Source organism: Ischnura elegans, chromosome 9, assembly GCF_921293095.1.
Source record: "Ischnura elegans chromosome 9, ioIscEleg1.1, whole genome shotgun sequence".
Lineage (NCBI taxonomy): Eukaryota > Metazoa > Arthropoda > Insecta > Odonata > Coenagrionidae > Ischnura > Ischnura elegans.
Window position 1 is genome coordinate 5,784,641 of NC_060254.1, and position 20,256 is coordinate 5,804,896.

The 20,256-nt window shown below is 40.1% G+C and overlaps 1 protein-coding gene across 9 annotated transcripts in view; it reads right to left on the reverse strand.

Moving 5' to 3' along the window:
- LOC124165096 overlaps positions 1-20,256 on the reverse strand; it is a 97,846-nt gene that overhangs the window by 67,180 nt on the left and 10,410 nt on the right. For all 9 annotated transcript variants that reach the window (XM_046542383.1, XM_046542382.1, XM_046542381.1 and 6 more), the window contains exons 5-11: positions 17,911-18,124; positions 14,579-14,724; positions 14,095-14,209; positions 13,106-13,277; positions 10,838-11,159; positions 5,863-6,168; positions 4,039-4,180 (exon numbers count right to left, since the gene is read on the reverse strand). In XM_046542383.1, the coding sequence (XP_046398339.1) occupies positions 4,039-4,180; positions 5,863-6,168; positions 10,838-11,159; positions 13,106-13,277; positions 14,095-14,209; positions 14,579-14,724; positions 17,911-18,124 (1,417 nt within the window). The remainder of the gene's footprint in view (positions 1-4,038; positions 4,181-5,862; positions 6,169-10,837; positions 11,160-13,105; positions 13,278-14,094; positions 14,210-14,578; positions 14,725-17,910; positions 18,125-20,256) is intronic.

Consider the following 20,256-nt stretch of genomic DNA (forward strand, 5'->3'; position numbering starts at 1 on the left):
TTATTAGATTACGAGGTAATTACAAGAATATTTTATATTATACAGTCGAAATTTACTTTTAAAATTTGTTTAATGTCGTCTGCTTTCGTGCCGAGATCAAGTATTTTTGAGCTAAGCTTCGCGTGGAGATCCAGAGCATCGTCTGCTCCCGCAGCAGCAGTCAAATACGCACGAACTACGTAGCATTGACGTCGTGCAGTACTGCTTTAGATAAAGTGGGAATTGGATAAGACTCATTTCTTCATCATGATAAATCGTGCAATAGCAACCCACTCGTGAAATTTGTGCGCAGTGGGCACTGCAGAGGCAATAGAAGGTGAGGAGCTCGGGGTGGGGAAAATTGCGGCTTCTCATTGGCTGAAGTTTTGCATAGTCAGACATTCCTGATAAATGGCCATATTTTATTATTCATCGCGTCATAACAATTGAGAAATGCATTTGGATAAATCACGGTCGAAGAAAGATATGTAGAATGAATGCAAGAATTTTTATGGCTAGTAATAATAAATTAAATCATGAATTCGGAGCTTTACGACCCTTAAGAAGATACTGGAGAACGAATTGCGGGTTGCGTCACGGCTAGCAATTGAGCGTACTAACCAGGAAAGCGCAATTTTTTCAAACGTACTAACCAAATACTTTTACCTGTATTTTGTTCCGATGGTACCGGGACCGAGAGAAATCGTCGTACTAAGGAGGAAAACGTACTAAGGAGGAACGTACTAACCAAGTTCCACTGTATAAGGGTGAAGGCCGCCGGCGTACCCTCCCCGCTCCCCTCTCGAACGCCCCAGATGCAGCAAAATTCACACCAAGTGCGTCTTTCTTCGTTAGTCTTACTAATATTTGATTTATCAGCATCGTCCAGTGAGGAACAATCACGAAGGAATTATTCAATTACCTGCTTTCCAGTCTGTATTTCTTATGTTATTGTCATTCCTTGTCTTTTGCTGCTGTCAACAAAGTTTTGGTAAATTCTTTCTTGAATCTCTCGTCCGTATGTATAATAAAAGGAATATTGAAATTTAAATTTGAACTTTTATCAATAGATTTTTAAATTCCACAGCGCTAAGCTCGGATATAGCCAAAGGAACCGGAGTCTCTCTCCACTATACCATCAGCGGGTAGTACTTTACGTCGGTATTAAAATCCAGCAATTAAAAAATATCTCGGATTGGTCGCAAAACGCATCCTTGCGGAAACGCATATTGGGTCCCTAGATTACCCTACCAACGTTTATGTCGCAAATCCAAGTCAACATAGTGCAATAAGCAAATAGACCACTGTAAGGGATGAAATACGATTTGATGCCTTCCCGGCGAATGATGTGGGTAAACTCTTTTTGGGGTTCAACAAAATTTATCTCTTAGGATGAGCCCCCAGTCGGAGCTTGAAATGTTGGCCATTATGGAAAAATTAACCCGGTGGGAATCCCGAGAAGAGTCTACCCACACTGCAAGGGATGTTGGAATTATGCTTATAGCAGAGGGATGATGCCTCCTTTTTGGGCGGTATTCGCTTGGTACCATCATAATCAAATCCTTTTTAATTCTGTGTATATAATTTTCACTCGGAAAAGAATCGATAATCGCAGACTTTATAACTTTTGCTAATCCTCCGACGGGGGAGACAAACCTCCAAAAGTGGGACCCTGTTTCTTCAACTAACACCACACATTCCCCTATAAACTTGTATTGATAAGTCCTCTTCCCTTTTTTCATCAGACAAGAGTATAGTCTTTCATTCCAATAAAATGAGACCCTTTGATGACACCTCTCTTTTCTTATTCACAGTAATTAGCATATTTTTCTGTCTACGTAAGTAATTCCGGTACACTCGCTTTGATATATCTTAAGAAGTTATGACTTTTGCGTCAGCTAAAGTTGCGGGAACGAGCATTGCTGTTGCTTGGTTCTTGCATATACCTCTATCACAGTTGGCAGACGCATTTTCCCCGAAGAAGTTCCAATTTGAGGTTATAGTCCTTTATGTTTATTTCATGAGGAAAGTAGAGATACAAATCGGCTAATTTCTCGCCATTTTAATTTTCTTCGGATGAATTGATGAAGAAAACTTTTGATACTATTTTCCCGTGCAGGAATTGACGATGATGACTCAACGCTCGCCTGCGATTCCCTTTTATCCTAAGTTGTCGAGTTTCTTTAGGGTTCAATCCAGCAGCCATCATCTTTCTTTTCGTCAGATTGTCTCTCAAAATACTTCTCATTGGGGGAACCTTATGCTCCTCCATGCACTTACACGCAAAAATATCGCATATTTTAAAATGCTCCTTTAAAATTGTTTGAGTCTTATACTTTAATAAAACCCCACTTTTGGCCTATTACGATTTTCCGTAAGTTTTAGTACTTCCTGTGGTACCGCTAAATCTATTTAGTCACATTCATAATGGAAGAGAAGCGCATCACCATAGTTCGCACACCTTCATAGCCACTCGAGAGGCGTCTTCATATCGGTCCCACAACTTTTTTTCATTGGGCCAGATGGATTTGAAAAAAATCGATTTTTGCGATCCGCCCTACTGCACGAGCTGGGACCTTTTTTTTATTTCGGAGAAGCGGAAATCGTGAGAGTGGCTGAGGCGAATGCTGAATGGAGGGGGATAGCAGATCCTGGGAAATACGCCAATGTTGCTCTCCCACGGCACTGAGGTACTCCTGATGGGGGACACCTGGGATTTTCGGATTTTTTTACCCGATCAATTTCGGTTCCCCACGTCGAACTCTTTTCGCCGCTCTCTAACCCGAAAATTTGATGTAGTTCGTCAACTTGCCTAAAACGGCGCTGCATGCACTAAAAGAATAGAGTTCTCTCCATTTTTCCGAGTCAACTACCAACGACGTGCAAGCAACAGTGTATGACGCGAAATTCAAAGTATTCGAGGTATTCGAGACGGCACCTTTGGCATAACTATTCGAGATCTCGAATATCGAATACTTTCTAGTATTCGAGGTATTCGAGTATTCGCGGATACTATTCGCACATCTCTAAAAAATAGTCTAAAATTAATCAAGAGTTTTTTTCCTGCTGCTAATCGTTGCATGGATTGCTTGATTAGACATCCACATAAACTCGATACATTCTTTGTGAGCAAGTAAATGAAATAATTCCATTTTAAAAAGGGGACTCTAATGGATATAATAAGCCCAGTGTAGCTTTGCATTAAAATGCAAACATCCTGGTGCTTTTGCGTCCGATTATATTTTTCTATAGAAACTGCGGAAAGCGTTGAAGGGATATGAACTCATGCACAGATATAATCCACAAATCGGATAAACCGCAGCCGTATAATTGGGAGACTGCTGTACTTTCAAAGGCAAGTTTATTAGCTAAGGCGAAAGACTAGGATGCAAGCCCTCATCCAGCCGAAATCGTGCTATGGTCATTTTGATTTGCTCGTCCTGGACATGAATCTTCCCTAAGAGTCATGGATGAGAATCCAAGAGTTTTCCCTGACCTGTTACGACCTCTAGTTCCTCAGGTAAATAGAGAGGGAGGGGTTGGGTGTACATCTTATTGCAATTTTTGTCCTTTCTAAAAATCTCCAACAACCATGACACAATGATTCTTAACCATTGAACTCAACAGAAACACTATTTGTGTAGGGGGGTAATGACTTTCCTCACTTCGAGAGGAAGACCTATCATAAAAAAGAATGCCATTAACATAAGACATAATACGGTCAATGACTGTAATGAATGCCATTCTGACCTTTATCAAATAAGGTTAAATTTGACCTTTGATTGACAAGTGAACTGGGACTTCTCAATTTCAGTCACTGGCATGTAATTGTCACATCAATGCTGGGGCACAACCTGCAATTAATGGATTATGATTTCTTTGATGAAGGAAACTACCCTATTCTTCTAGAATGCTGTACATCGTCATTGCTGAGCAACAAACAAGAATGCCACATGCCAACATGCTTAAGACAATTCGAATGCTGTTTTACTTTTTCAAAAGGAAACCTTTTCATTGATAATTACAATGCAACTGATCAAATTAAGTGAAAACACTTACCTAATTCTAATTTGGTTAATTCTGCTATATGAGTGACCAAATTTTTGAATGCTTGCATCGGCGAAGGACCAAATTTCTCTCTCCACGAAATCTCATCCAGGAACTGTTGAATGGTCACACGGTTAAGCATAGGCAGCACATTCTGAAAGAAAGGACTTTCATCAGATGGAAACAAAAAGAGAAGTTGAGAAAAATTTCAAAGCCAAACTAATAATTTAAATCAGTTCCTGGATGTGCATTCCATAATAGTCATAACTTTTAATTTAAAAAACTATCGACTGGTACCCAAAGTCCCCTTCACAACAATGGACATTACAACATAATATTTGATCAAAAACCATGTCAGGTGCCACATTTACTCCTATGAGTGGATGTACAGCGGCACTTTTATTGCTAACTCAAATTGCATTACTATACTGAAGATGGAGGTATTTTCTGATGGAAAAAACTAATAAAGTGCCACAAGAGCAAATTTATTCTTTGAAATGACAGTGCATTGATAATCATCTAAGTTAAAATTCTGGCGCTGTATATCTTGGCATCTGATTTACTTAGTCTCTTTAGATAGATAAGCACACTTTATATCCACTTCTTTATGCCATGAATGTGCCAGAACCTGTGATTCATCATTTATTTATTGCTCATAATTTAATGATACATTCATTCATGCAATTATGGGCAGCTACCTAATATTATAAAATAAAATGAAAAAGGAAAAATTTATATAAATAAATTCACAAAATTTTTAAATGTATTCATGGTAACAAATCAATAGTCAAAATGTATTCTCACATGGCATCAACAATGAATAAGTCACTTTGTTTGTGGCTTGAGACATTTGGTAGATAACTGTTGTAGATGTGGAATGCGCTATCTCTAGTACTGAAAGTTAAATTAACTTAAGGATATAGGCATTAAATATGAAAGCCCCCAAAGAGAGAAATTAGAAACTAAAATATGCAACAATTTGCCAAAATATCACAGAAAAAAAATCCTCCAAAAATATATTGTCTAATGTCTAGAAAGGATAAAACTCAATACTCATTATTCATTTGATTAGGTACAACTTCCATTTCTCTAATCGCAGCCTATCAAGGCAGTGGGGTAGCCATCAATTTTGTTTTGGTAGGGGGTCCAAAACCAGGGGGGAAAGTTTTGAAAAACAGGGTACTATGTAGAGGTTTTTAAACTAATTTTAACACTTTTCCAAAATCGATAAAAAGCTCCATTTTGTAGAGAAGAAGTCTTTCGTAAGTTCATGATCTTTCAATATTTTGTTTTCTTTTATGACGCAAAGTGCATAATTGTGTTTTTATATTTTGGGGGAGGGGTGAGGAAGGTCGGAAGCCTCAGGCCCCCCTCGCTGTGCCACTATCGAGGCATGGAAAGGGTCGTAAGCACTTATTGTCAGCTGACTCCACATTACTATCAGTTGTGAATTCATATGTAAAAAATCCGTGTGCTTCCCTACTACTGACATGACACAAGTTATCCATCCATCCAAACGATTAGTATCTTTTACAGAGTCAATGAATTCATGAATACATACATTGAGGTAATTGATGCTCTATCTTTCCTCAATACTTTTCCCTTCCTCATGAAGAGGTAAAATGAGAGTTTAATCAGGTTGTGTGGTCAAGGTCAAGCACAAATATTGCTTGAACTAAGTGAGAGCAATCTTTGAGGCCCAGACGCGTTGCAGCAGAATTTTATTGAAGCAAATTCGTGAGGGATACCTGTATTCAAGAATTTGACATTTCGAGTAGTAGCACTTCCTATTATAGACTCAATCAATTAAAGGCAATCAATAAACCACATACATACCTGGAAAGATCGAGGGATGGACGTGCTGAGATACTCAACAATTTTTAAGTTTCTGCCACTGGGTGCCGCCGGAGAGGTCTGCCTCACATTCATGAATCCCAGCTCGTTGAGACAGCTCTGGTCAATAGACAGGTCGGTGACAATGATGCTCTTCTTGTCGACCCAGCTCATCAATGGCCCCAAGATCTGGTTGTAGTCACGTTTGAGAGAAGGAGGTGTGTTGGACGTCTTCTTGGTCGGCTCTACCGCCAACAGGCGCACCAAATTTTTCTCCTTATCCAGAACACCCAGAATCTCAACCTTCACCTAGAGGGTCAGAGAGACCACGAGGTTAACGTTCAAGTTCAAGGAAAAATTAATCATAAACATTAATACATAATCAGGGGATTGAACAGTAAGGTCTCCTAGCAACCTTGGGTGAAGCACCATGGTTTTGGTTTTGAACATGAATTCTTTCGTCAACATCATTAATCGACAATCCTAGGGTTGGTTTGACGCAGCTCTCCATTCCTCTCTCCCATCCGCTAGCCTTTTCACAGCGAAATTACTCTTTCACATCCTTTATAACCTTTTGTCCTGTGTAACTCATTCGGGACCGTCCCTTGCCCTTCTTCCCTGTCCACCTGCCCTTCCACGATTGTCTTCATCAGGCCAGTGTGACTCAAAATGATGTCCCGTCTTCTGTTTAAGGTTTTTAGGAAATTTCTCTATTCTCCCACTCTTCTTAACACTCCCTCGTTACTTACACGTTCAATCCATTTTATCTTCATCACTCTTCGGTAAACGCCACGTTTCGAATGCTTACACTATTGCCTTCTCTGTCTAACGTTATTAATACAAGGAATAAAAACACATAAAAGAACCTGATCCCTCAATTTTTTGCATCCCGCACAGCAGTTGAAAGCAAAGCAAAGCTTCTATTTCTCCACGTTCTGCTCAAGCACTTTTGCTATGATGGTTCGTCCTCCCGCACCACGGCAGACCTAATTTTCTCTTATTTTTTTTAAATTATGACGAGCGAATAGGAAGACGGATTAATTATGCCACTTTCATGTTGATCTATTATTTTCATTTTCTAACTCAGACATGTTTCGTGATCTTTGGCCATGGTGTTCACCCTCAAATGCTCTCTTTTCACACAACTCATGGACATGCGGTTATGCTGTTGACTGCTTTCTGACGCCCGAGGAACAAAAGAAGATCGAAATTTCACGAATGTTAATTCCGTAATATTTTTACCAAATGAACTACATATTTAACGAACAACAGTTTACAACGTGAATTTGAGACTGAGCACTCCATGTTAACTTCATTTCCAACAGGTCGCAAGAAATTACAGAGATTTGGGACTCTTGGTGAAGGCTCTATGGCAATGGAAACCCTCGCTATGGCGAGTGTCAACACCGAAAGGTTTCGCTTTAATGCGGTTCCACTATACTTCCAGCTTATTACATTAATATTGTTGGAAAAAATTAGTTGGAAACAAAATACCTTGTTCTTTTTCAATTTTTTTAATAGAGGTACCCTTTTCCTGGTAGGGGCCCAAGTGAAGACCTCATTGTTCAGAGTTTTCGTAGTTGGAGAAGTTTATTTCTTAACAGGCATTGCCTTTAGGGTGCATATGGGACTGGGCCATTGACTTTGAAATGGGGAGGTTTCCCTAAAATTTTGCAGTATGAGGATTTGTTGCAAACAGGTTTCACAGTACAGGGGAACCGCGTTAAAGCGAGTTCGTGCTAATAGGAGACACCTGCCATTACGAGAAATAGCAGGAGCGCCGTCAATTGACACTATGATTAACATGTGAAAAATATCCATTTCTACGAGGCACTTTTGGTGTTCGCACTCGCCATAGCGAGAGTCTCCATTGACGGAAAATCTTCACCAAGAGTCATTAATCTCAGTTATGGAGAATTCCACTGAAAACCTAAATTATATTTTCTGTATTAAAATATGAAGTTAATATTTTTTCTAGGGATGGGTCGAATAGTAGATTTCTCGAATTCGAATATCGAATTCGAATATTAAATCATTGCTCGAATATTCGAATACCTCGAATTTCGAATACCTCGAATACTAAACGATGAATGTGAAAATGTTTGACTAGGTCGCCTATGCAGCAGGAAACCCAAGATTTTGGCGAGTAATTGTGATTGCCTTTAAAGGATTCAAACAGGAATTTAGCTGATTAATGGAATATTTTAATTTTATGTAAACAATAGGGTAGTTTCCTTCATTGAAGAAAACGAAAGGTATTGATTGTGATTCGTTACCCACCATTAGTGTATTCATAATATACAAATTATTTCGTTCTAGAAATACCGGTTTAGACTAATGGCAATGTTCAATTTTACCTCATTTGAAAAAGGCCAGATTGGCGCCTATGCGGTGCCACTCCACGTGACATCACAGGGACCTAGTTTCTACACGAGAGGATCGGAGTTTTACATCGTGTGAGGTTACCAATGCATGCATGAGGCACAGAGCTCAGGGAAACATGTCTTAATAATCACACAGTCTGTTTGATAAGGTATTAATAACCCTTATTTAAGCCAAGCGCTACCAGCTAGCATGGTACTCGGCTACCTGCTAGCATCCTGCGTCGTAATAGCGCTCAGAGCCTCGCCCCAAGGTCACCTCACTTGCGGCAGCGGGAACCAGAACGACGTCACGCGGAGTTTTTCCCGGCATTCATACTTACCCGTTGCGTTTTCGCGCGCTTGAAAATTTTCACTTTTAATTTAATCGCGAAAAATAGATAACGTCTTATAAAATTCTAAAAGCGTTAAATACGTACTTCAGGAGTATTAATATTTCGATTTAGGCAATAAAAAATAATAGGAAACCACCCTATTTGAGCATTACGCCTCCTTCGTATTTCTTCTTCTTCCCGGTATTTATTTTCATGCGCAAAATGCTTAAATAAAGTCAGAAATATGTCGTGTTTGGTCTTATTCTTTTTTAAATTACGCGCACATTACTAATATTTCAATCCAATAAAGGTGTAATAATAATTGCCGAAAGTCATTGTTAGACACCTTTCGGGCTAGTAGATGACTCATGCAGCAGTTGACCTCGAGAAAGGGGGAAATTCGAAGCAGGTAGGTAGAAAAAGGTCAGTGGGTGAGAAAAGGGGGTGGGTGCGAGACACGTTTTTATTTTTCTCGCGTAACTTGATATTTTTTGAAGCTAAGGTTTTTGTAATACAATCCCTGCGCGAGCTGGGATCTTTTGTTTGATTTCGGAGAAGAAGAAATCGTCAAGAGTGGGTGAGGCAAATGCTGAATGGAGAGGGATAGCAGATCGTGGGAAATGCGCCAATGCCACTATCCCACAGCACTGAGTTCCTCCCTATGGTAGTTTCATCTCCTGGGGAAGATTCAAAATAAGTGCCTGTCATTATTAGCCACAAAGGACACACGGCAAACACCTCCTCTCATTTTATCAAAAGATGTATGATATTTTTTTCAAAGCTGAGGTCTTCGTAATACGATCCCTGCACGAGCCGGGACCTTTTTTTTGTTTTCGGGGAAGAGGAAATCGTCTGAGGGGGTGGGGCGAACGCTGAATGGATGGGGATAGCGGATCGTGGGAAATGCGCCAATATTGCTATCCCACGGAACTGAGGTTCTCCTGATAGGGGACACCTGGGATTTTCGGATTTTTTTCATCAGATCAATTTCGGTTCCCCACGTCGAACTCTTTTCACCGCTCGAACCCGTGAATTTGATGTATTTCGTCAGCTTGCCTAAAACGGCGCTGCATGCACTAGACGACTTGAGTTCTCATTTTTCCGAGTCAACTACCAACGACGTGCGAGCGACAGTGTATGACGCGAAATTCAAAGTATTCGAGGTATTCGAGACGGTACCTTTGGCATAACTATTCGAGATCTCGAATATCGAATACTTTCTATTATTCGAGGTATTCGAGTATTCGCGGATACTATTCGCACATCTCTAATTTTTTCATATATTACCAATTTTAATTCAAATTGTTTTTATTGCAGTGTCGTGGATACACTCAATGTATTCTTTCAATGATGTCGCTCTCAACACTCAAAAATGGAAATTTTTTGAAACATAGGCAATTTTAATCACATCATTAAGAATGTTCGGCAGACTTTTTAGCATAGATAATAAAGATATTACATTGAGTGATGGAAAAAGTCTTCCGAGACAGGATCGTTCTACCACTTTCCACCATTTTCGTCTGCAAAAACAAATGCAATACGTCATTTCACATAACTGCCACGTAACGTACAGGAACAATAAACAAATGCCAATGTGTGCATTTGAGGCTTTAAATAACCATGACACTGTTCTATCAGCAATTGTTTGAATTTTCAGTGGAAAATATCAAAATAATAGATTGATCAAGTAAATGCACAACTTAAATAAATGGCTTCGTTGGTTGTGCATTGGGATAATGTTGACAAAGCAATGCTTTGCATGACTTTTATTTAGTACGGTGCTTATAAATTGAATGGCTATTATTTAGGCAAGGAAATTTAGTGATGCAACAAAAACATCACCTTTCGTCTGGACTTATGCTTGCGTTTATTGGATAGAAATGTCTCCCTTGCCGAACCAATCCTGTTCCTACACAAGTGTGGACAATGGGTTTCTCGGCTCTTATTTGCTCCACTTCCGGTCAAGCGACAATTCGCTATAGCCAGAGTTTATTTGAGCACCGTGGGGTCTCTTTTATCGAGGTTGCACTGTATGCAGTATATTTGAAGCTTGCAGCATGAACAAAGGTGAGATTCATGCATAACATTGCCATTGCCATTCAGGAACCTGGATAGCAGAGTGGTGCGTTCAGTAGCGATGATAGCCAAGATCCATGGTTCAATTCAGAGTACAGGGGAATTTTTTTCCAACGGGAATTGATGCTGAATAAGCCCAGAAATCACGAGAGTAGTACAAGTGGGTAATTACCCCTCACTGGAGGGTATTTACGGGAGAAGGCACACCTGCTTCAGTTTGCCATCATTGGTGCTAGTTCCAAGCGTCATGATGGCCACCTCCACCTCCCGCTGCCACCCGCCAAGAGCCTTGAGTTTCTCGTGCACCACGCACGTGCAGACAGCCCGCATGGATGCATTGAACGACTTGATGTAGTTCATGTCCACTTGCACCCACTGTGCAATGTTGGTGGGGCTCGTCTGGCACGCCCAGTGGTAGATGAGCTTCAGCATTGTCTTGGGGGTGTGAGGGACGCCCTCAAACAGCGAGCCCGAGAAGACGGAGAGGTGGCGCTGACCACAGCAGTCCGACACCCACACGTAACCACCACTGCAAATCAGTCAAGGCGATAGAATGTAGCTGTGAAGTTGACATGTACTATTGAGCAAATCATCAATCATACAGAGAAAAAGAAAATGACATGAAACTTAATCACGGTTGCAACAATATTCCTATTTGTCCCTCTGTTGAAGTTTCTACACAATGCAGGCACTGACCTTTTTCCTAAGAACACTTCTACAGCCAGCTGTACAGCAAAAAAATACCTTCCATGATTCCTTAAACACCAGGTTGAAAGACTTACAATGCATAACTGACTTCTGGTGTTGGTGATATGGCACACATCTTAAATTTTTATTTTAATAAACAGATAATACAAACCACAATAGTTAACGTTTACTCAGCAGCGCATCACCCTCGAGAAATATATGCCATAATTCTGAGCCTATACTCTGAAAGGAACTGTTTGGCTTCGCTTTATCTGACTTATTTTACTTGTAAAATATAGGCTATTTGGCAAAAGAAAGGCTTTCACACGCTATAATGCCATCCTTGTTACCTCGCTAAAAACGTCACTAATATTCGCTAAACCAGCTTCCACTGTACTAACCTACAGCACTGAGCTTCTCCTTGAGGTTGTTCAATCTCTTAGGAGGATTCACGCTAGTATGTGCCTGTCGTATTTTGCCCTAAAATTTTCCACAGATGAAATTCTGTTACTTAACCCATCCAAGAGATTTTAAACGAAATGGTACATGAGTAGGGCAAGCATCGCATTGCATCGGCACATGCAAAGAGAGAATCAGAACTCTTTCAACTCCATCTTACAGGCTGCTGCATTCTTCAAAGCATCAATTTAAAATTTTGGTTCAAAAGCAAAAATTTAAAATTCAGTTCAATTTCTTCAGAGAATTAGGATTTGATTTCATTATCCGGTGAAGTGTACATACATGGATATTTGGATCTAACAAACCCAATCCGACCATTCCTTGCGATAAGGTTACAGAATTGAAAGTAATATTGCACTACAATAAGGCCAAATCATCACTGGACATGTCCGATCAGATGACAGCACTGGTCTAGCATTGCATTGCCCCCAGGAACGGGGCAAGACTGTGATCTAAATACATTTTCTACAGTTAAAAATGAAAAGAGGCCAACAACTGAAAGCATAAAATTTTGACGTTATTAGCTGCTTCATAAAACCACTATGTCTAAAATTTCCAAAGGTAAGGCATGAAAAATAAAAAAATTCATTGAAATATATGCGTGCCCCGGTCTACCCTATGTGGATTGAATAAAGAAGATATGTTTCTAACAAGCCAACACTGTTTATAACAAATGGTAATTTCATTGAATTTATTTCCTAATTTATTATAATAAGTCAAAAATTATTAAAATCAGTACAGCCTCTCTTGATTTATAAATAGTGTAGCTGAACTGTTCATTGATAATTAGGCGGAACAACGTTTGTTGGGTCAGCTAGTAAACCATAAGGAGGACTGGCCATCAGATTATGGACCCAAATGCTAATGGCAGAAAATATGTTAACAGCGGAATTTGAATTCATCAACTGACAAAATTTCAATAAATGGGAAAATTAGCGAGACATTTTCAAACACGTAGAGTTATTTATTAATTTATTTATCATGCACGTGGCCGTGTGTGCAGGCAAGGGTGACTCAAGGCTAGCTCAAACCCTGAATCACGGATGAAAGCATCTTAAGATGAAAAATAACATTATGATAAAATGTGAAATTGACACAAAAACTTTGGAGAAGACATTGAAGCAACCAAGAATGAACTCAACAAAATTTCGATACAAATTGTGCAGCAGTTTTCATTTACTTCTGCAGAAGAATGCTAGATGACATCCGGTAAGTTATTCTTGTTTTCATAAATGCCACAGTCCCATTAAGCTAATAAATATTTTGTCAAGAGCTAAAAATAAATTTTCTAGTTCTTTGAATAGACTGGCATTTCACCACTGGCTCTACCTGTTGGGGAATTTCGATGAATCTGAGTAGATTCCAAGCTTGAATGGTATAGGTTGAAACAGGCTATCCAGATGAGTGTGGCATTTCTGCTCAGCACGAATCAACCCTTGTTGGATCAACCACTCGGTCAACTCACTGGGGAAGAGGAGCAGCACCTTCTTCAGCTCTTTGTCTGAAAACAAAAGCATGTGCGATGAAGATCGACAAGCACTTCATTCATCCATTTATTACCACACAATATTTGCATTTTCAGCACTCTACATGCCCACTTTGCCTTCTTTTGAAGGGCCACAGCCACTAATGTTATAATATTAACCCTTTTACTGCCAGCCCATTTCAGGATGTATGAAGACTGCAAAGGCTATTTTCCAGAATTAGCAACATTTCACATTTAAAAATTTTTCAGCTACTTAATTTTATTTAATGTCTCGATTTTTTCCCCAATTCTTAAGATATACTTATATCTTATAAGCAAAGATAGATCATGGGGGTTTGCATAAATTACAGCCGTTGAAAAGGCCACAATCACGAAAATAAAAGTGAAATAATTCAGGCCGATAAATCGGCCCCTGGCAGTTTTCGCTCAGCCAGCGAGGGCCAATATATTATATGGGGGCAGTACAAGGGTTAAAGCTCACATTAGAAGACCTACGGAGGTTTAGCATCACCAGCCACTCTGTTGACCCACAGATAGTGCCAAACCACTAACCTCGCACATCCCAATAGCTATAAATAAAACAGGCGAATGCAGTGTGCCTCCACATGTCCACAAACAAGTGCAACAGGGTGCACACACTAGCACCCTTTGGATGGAGGATGATTTCCCTCTGCTTCTCCTCATAGACCAAGCAACACACAAAAATCACTCGCTTTAGGCTGTACACAATATATCAGACTTTTACTGTACTGCAAGGAGTCACACGGAGAGTAAGTACTAGTTTCACTCAAACAAACACACACTCCAGAAGAAACAAGGGTGAGGAGCTTACCCAACTCAGATCTCAACTTTGTGCAGACAGAAGTGGTGAATTCTTTGGACTGCAAACACGGCTTCAAGGTAACCAGAAGAGAGGGAAATAACTTCCCATTGAGTTTGGTCTGATCCTGAAAACAGAAATTATGAAAATTATTCACAAGGTATATTGAACAGATAGAGCATATTATTTCATACCGTGAAATGTAATCAGGGCGATAGAAAGGATTTAGGTGAGTGACTCATTATGCTTTGAAATGGCATGTTATGCGCAGTGGCCTTGCTGACAATTTTAGTTTATATCAAAACAAACATAGCCTTCACTTGCAAAAAAATAAAATGCAATGAAAAATCATGAAAATCCAAAGACAAATAAGTTACCCATAAATCGACTCTCCCTTTTTCCAGGAGCCATTTCTTTAGCACCGAGAGAAAAAATTGTAAACTATTCACCGGCAATATATTTCAGAGGCAAAGTTGAGCGAGAGAGAGAGACCCACCTGAGATTGAGCCGGCCGATTTTCCTCTGATGCAGTGGCAGACGCAGTGGCAGGGGTCGATGGAGAATCGGAGGGAGGGGTGGGAGAGGCCACGTGAGGCGACGGTGGAATATTAACAGCAATGGGGTATTTTGGAGCAATCGGGCCTGAAAGCAAAAATATTGGGCACACACACAATTCATTACAAGGAAGCCCATTCACAACAAGGAAGGAAGATGCTCTAACTTCCTCACAAAATAGCATAATGGAAAGACAGAAGACAAGTATTCCTTAGAACAATTCTTTTAATTTAAAAGATAGCAAACAGCAATCCAGTGAAATGTAAACATTAGGTAAGATTTTAAGTGACAATGGCTACAGAAAAAGCAATATTGACCCCACCATCAAGGGAAAAAATGGAGGATACCAATGGAAGGAACAGAACCAGCAAAGTGCTTTCCTGCCGTGCATCCAAGAATGTGACTGACCAGAGCGTAATATTCTAGGAAAAAATGTCATAAAAACAATAGTGAACCCCAAAAGTCAACTCCATGACATTAAACACAGTGTAAAAGGAGGCAAAAAAGCGGAAACTGCTTTCATAAAAAAGAAAGGAATTGGATCATTGGACGGGGGGGTTAATGAAATTAAATATCAAACGTACAATAAAGTGAATATAGGGGAAACTACAAAAGCACTATAGAAGCCATGTTTCTCCAGCAGAGTTTGTCGTTTTATGAGTGACAACAGTCATGTTTTCCCTTCAGATCAAAGGGGAGAAGCCTTGATTTCACCATGAGTGAGTGCATTCATCAAAACCATCACCCGCATAAACCTATGCAAGAATAGAACCCATGAAATTTGAGAGGGGATAAAGATAAGGAAACTCGCGGCAAACAGTAGAATGTACCAATGTAAGGCTTGAAAGAGAGCAGGTCCAACAGGAATGGCCCCACCCTCTGGAACCCACAGACACGGCCGTTATGAGGTGCAGAGGGATGATTCCACCCTCAGGAGGCCTCGATCATTTGGGAGGGGAAATATTGGTGGCAAGTCCTAAAGAACACGTAACCACCCAAGAACTAATTTCTCATTTTCTAGTCATTACCTCTTAAAGTAGACATTTCTGTGTTGACGTATAAATCCTTCTTTGATGGCTTTTTTAAGATAATTCATTTGTTGTGCGATGGAATCCACAAAAATTTTAATTTGATATGCAGTGAAGTTTTCTCGGGATTTGCACTGGGTCAGGTTTTTATTGAAGTTGATATTTTGAAATGTAACAAGATATATATGCTTGCAGATAGAGATTACAAAATTTATTTTAATCATATTTTTCCCTTGAAAATGTCCAAAATTTGAGTTAATTTTCTTGAATTAACAAATAAGAAAATTTAAGCTATAATTAGCGCAGAAATTGGCAGTGAAAAAACCATCCCCTCTTCATCTCGTTCACCCCTCCCTCCCTTGATCCCTCTTGAGTAAGTAAAAAACATTGCTATCAACTTGACGATTATTACGAAACACAGTTCAGCTCAACGCAATTGAAACTTGTCACAAGCACAATTAAAGATACTATGCAGTAGACTCTCGTTATTCCGAAGTTCACGGGACCGAAAAACCAGACGTTCATTATAACAAAATTTGTATGAACGTTTCTTTTAGGAATCGTTGAAGATAATAAATCGTCGATGTAATAAACGCGACTAAATTATGCAGAAATATATAAAAACAGGAAAATTCATTTCAGTTTCTCAATAGAAGAATGTGACATAACGCAATCGATGGTTCATATCTTCCCGAAAGTCATCGATGTACGAACTAGACGCATTCCTAGATCTTGTTTGTAAGTTGACAAACCAACAGTCCGGCCACCAGTTGCATGAAGACAGGGAGGATGGTCTAGTCCGGAGTAGGTTGCCAAGTAAGATAGCAAAATGCCCACGTCACTTGCAAACAAAAGGGTTCCGTGATGAAAGGAGCAGGAAGGGACGACGAGCGTGAAGGGTCCAAAGGAAGAATCCCTTCTTTTGGAGATTCGAAGAAAGGGCTTGTTTTGGTGGTTCATGTGCAGTTGACAACGTTGCATGACTAGGCGAGGATGCGAGGTGCATTTTGAGGGCAGTGATTGGCAGCAAACCGTGCTGGCAAAGGGTTCTCCTTTTGCACTGTCATCGGACAACTCTCCCCGGCCGGACTGCATGCAAGGCATCGAGGAGTATGGTTATCCTGCAGAATGCAACACTGCATCACAAAGGTGCGCTAACTCACGATTGTGACGAATTAATCTAGTTGGGTATGTGATGCAGCCGGAGCCAAAAAAAAAAACGCTCTCCGTGGAAAGGAAGAATGGAGAAATGCTGAACAGTTCTAAACTTTACCCCTGATTCAATGATACTTTGTTCAGGTTATGCCCAAAGTCCAAGTTACTCCACGTCACACCACGTAGCATCGGCCAAATCGAAAGGCACCAAATTCAAAATTTGAAAATTTTGAATGTTTGTATCTCTGAAAGTTCGTAATTCAAATGTTCCCAGGAAGAGGACTAACTGTACATCCAATTTACGAGCGGTTATGGGTGGGTCACCATGACTCCACAGGAATGAAGCTTATTATATGATGTTACGTGTATATTAGAAAAAATACGAAATTGACGCTCTTGAGCACATTAAACGAGGAGAACTTACATGTGGCGCAGTTATTAGAAACTTAGCGTAGTGTATACCCACCTAATGCTGTTGCTTATTCGAAGGAACTTTGTATTAAAGTTCATTTTGTAACTGTTGGGACCAGGACTGAGGTTTGTGATTTCGTAATAACGTTTCCTATACCATAGATTGGATAGGCCTTTCTGTCGGGACCTAAGATTTGCTTCGTAATAATGAGAACTTCATAATAATGAGAGCTTCATAATAACATTGCGCGTATTAATAAGAGTTTGCTATAGAGAACTTTTTCACCAGATATGTAACAGCTGTCTCGCACGAAGAATTTTAGTGTCCTAAGAAACATACCCTTGCAGCACTTCAAACATCCGGAAGAGCTTTCGGCCCAAAAAGTTTCGGAGCAGTTTATTTTGCAATCAACAGTAACCAATAATACTATGATATGTATTAACTTTTATACAATGCATATAGTGTCTTTTAAAATCAATTTTTACCTGAAGAGGAAGGATTTAACTATGTATTAGCAGAGGGACAAGGACTTGAGCAGGAACGCCATACTTCACTGTTAGCCAGACTGCCTTTCTCTCACTGGATCTGTTTTAGTATTGATATCATAATCACTGAGTGCATGAGTGGAAAGCTATGGTAATTAGTGTACAAGACGATTATAAAAAAGAAATGGCTCACGTGAGGAAGCAGTGGTGCCAACCACAGCATTTGGGTTCGGTATTTGGCTCATGATGGGCACCTGTGCGCTAGATTGCGTGTTCAAGACGGTAGGCACACCCCCGGCCGATGTCATCTTCACCACTCGCTGAACCATTGGACAGGTGCCGGGTTCCGAGCTGACGACAATTGCTGACTGGGGGATCACCATGGGACCACCCATGTTGGAAGCACCCTGCAAAACACCAAATGTCAAAATATGTACCCACTCAGCTAACCCCCAGCGTGGATATTGCAATGTTCACACACACTTATTAGGGTGTCCACTAGGCCGGCCCTTATTTTTCAGAATTGCGAAAAGTTATGTTTTCCTAGTCTCAAAATGATCCAAATGAGGTTTATATTCACATATAAAAATTTGGTTACTTTAAAATAACGGCAACCCGTGCCCCAAGGGCCCTAAGTACTGAGGACCCTCCATTGAGTTTATTGGAGTATAAAAAGTGCTATTCCTATATAAAACGTATAAGTAAAGCCCTTTAGGGCCGATTTTCTATTTGTTTTCACCTATCTCTAAGCGTTTACGAGATATCGTCCGTCGTAATGCAATCCACCCCCTAGGGCACCACCCCGCACCACGGCGCCGCTGAGGTACGGCCCACAGCACTTACTAGAGACTACCCCTCCACCCCCTCCCCTCCCTCGACAAAGACTTTCCTCCTGATGACAATATTTACATGGTAGTGGAATAGAATTGAACAGGCTGTTCCTCTTGTGTCATGATTAATGTTGTTTAAGCCCACAATGTCAATTTTAACCCTTTAGTGCCATCCTATGCAGTGGGTACCGACCCCTTAAACCTTAATTTGCTGCCACCATACGGCCGCGAACCATTCTAGCAAGTTCCAAAAGGCTCTTTATGTACAAAATATTATAAGCATGCGATACAATTGTGTCTGTAAATCATAAAGGAATGAAGGAGATGAGCAAGGCTTCCAAGGCTCCAACAGTAGATAGAAATATTCAAGGAAGAAGAAACGTGGGAGCCAGTTCACGGACAGTGGAGAGATAGTTCTAGTGTATAGCGTGCAAAGGATAGGAAGTGCTAAGTTTTTTAGGATGTAAGGCGAATGATGGCGAAATAACTCGTTTATCATGAATACACGTGACGTTCATTTTAAGAATAGGCCAACAGGGAAAGGCATGAAATCAAGACTAAATCCAAGCGTTGAACTCGTTGGAAAATAAGTGAAGAAAAACTTAGCTGAAAGTTACCTACAGTGAGTATAGTACTGTGTGTTTTCGCTATCACCTAATGGGTTCGAAATACATGAGACTTAGTACGAGAAAAACCGTAAGAAATGCATTTCATCCATGGTACAAAACGAGAACTCCTGAACATTACAACAGAGAAGATTACAACGGAAAATAAAGCGATCGAAAAGTTAGAAAAATTACGCAAAGAATGGATGTACGTGCGACGAAATAAAGAGAGAGCGCGAAATACATTGGATATGAAGTCATAACAAAACTTGATGATTTGTTTGACATTGCAAGGAGCGGTACCATTGAGTTTTTGACGCACGAGGAGGAAAGTGCAGCTTATCTCTCGGATAAATGTGCTTGGGCTGAGGAAGTAAAATTCTTACGCAATCAAAGAATAGCACGAAATGGGAGTTATTAGTGGATAGATTTCAATATATTTAAGAAGAAAGAAAAAGATGTAGTCCTACGCTCCTTGTGGTGCATCTGCTCCCAACAGTGACCCGCAGTTCCTAAGAAGATTTGTTAATTACGAAAGTGTTAACCTGGACATAGCGAAAGCAGTACAAAAGATGTTTTCAAACCACTTGTGGTACCTGAGTGAGGAGTTGTAGGCCTGGCATTCTTTGACGGATCCTTTTATAGGTATGGAAAGGAAAACGTGATACTCCGCATGAGGACATGTGAGGGAAAATATGATCCACCGAAGAAGGCATTTTTTTAAACATTAAGACATGACTAAGGTATCTATATCAAATTTTGTTACCACTAATTCGAGAAAACTATTTAATACATTGTAAATATGCACTCCATTCTTTGATGCGCAAATGCGAGGATGGGATGAACATCCAAGGACGATTTGAAAATTATTCGGGGCCCTCAAGTGGTAAATGATTGTGCACAGAGAGGTATGAAACAAATTCAAGGTTTTAAGTCAGTTAACCCTTTTGCTGCTACAAGCGGGAATACCCGCAAAAAACATTATGGTTATTGCCTGCGACATGGGGGGATATTCCACGACTTTCAAAAAACTTTTCCTTTCAACACGACATGCGGGTAAATATCTACGTTTTCGAAAAACCCTCCCTTCGATCGTAGGTGCTG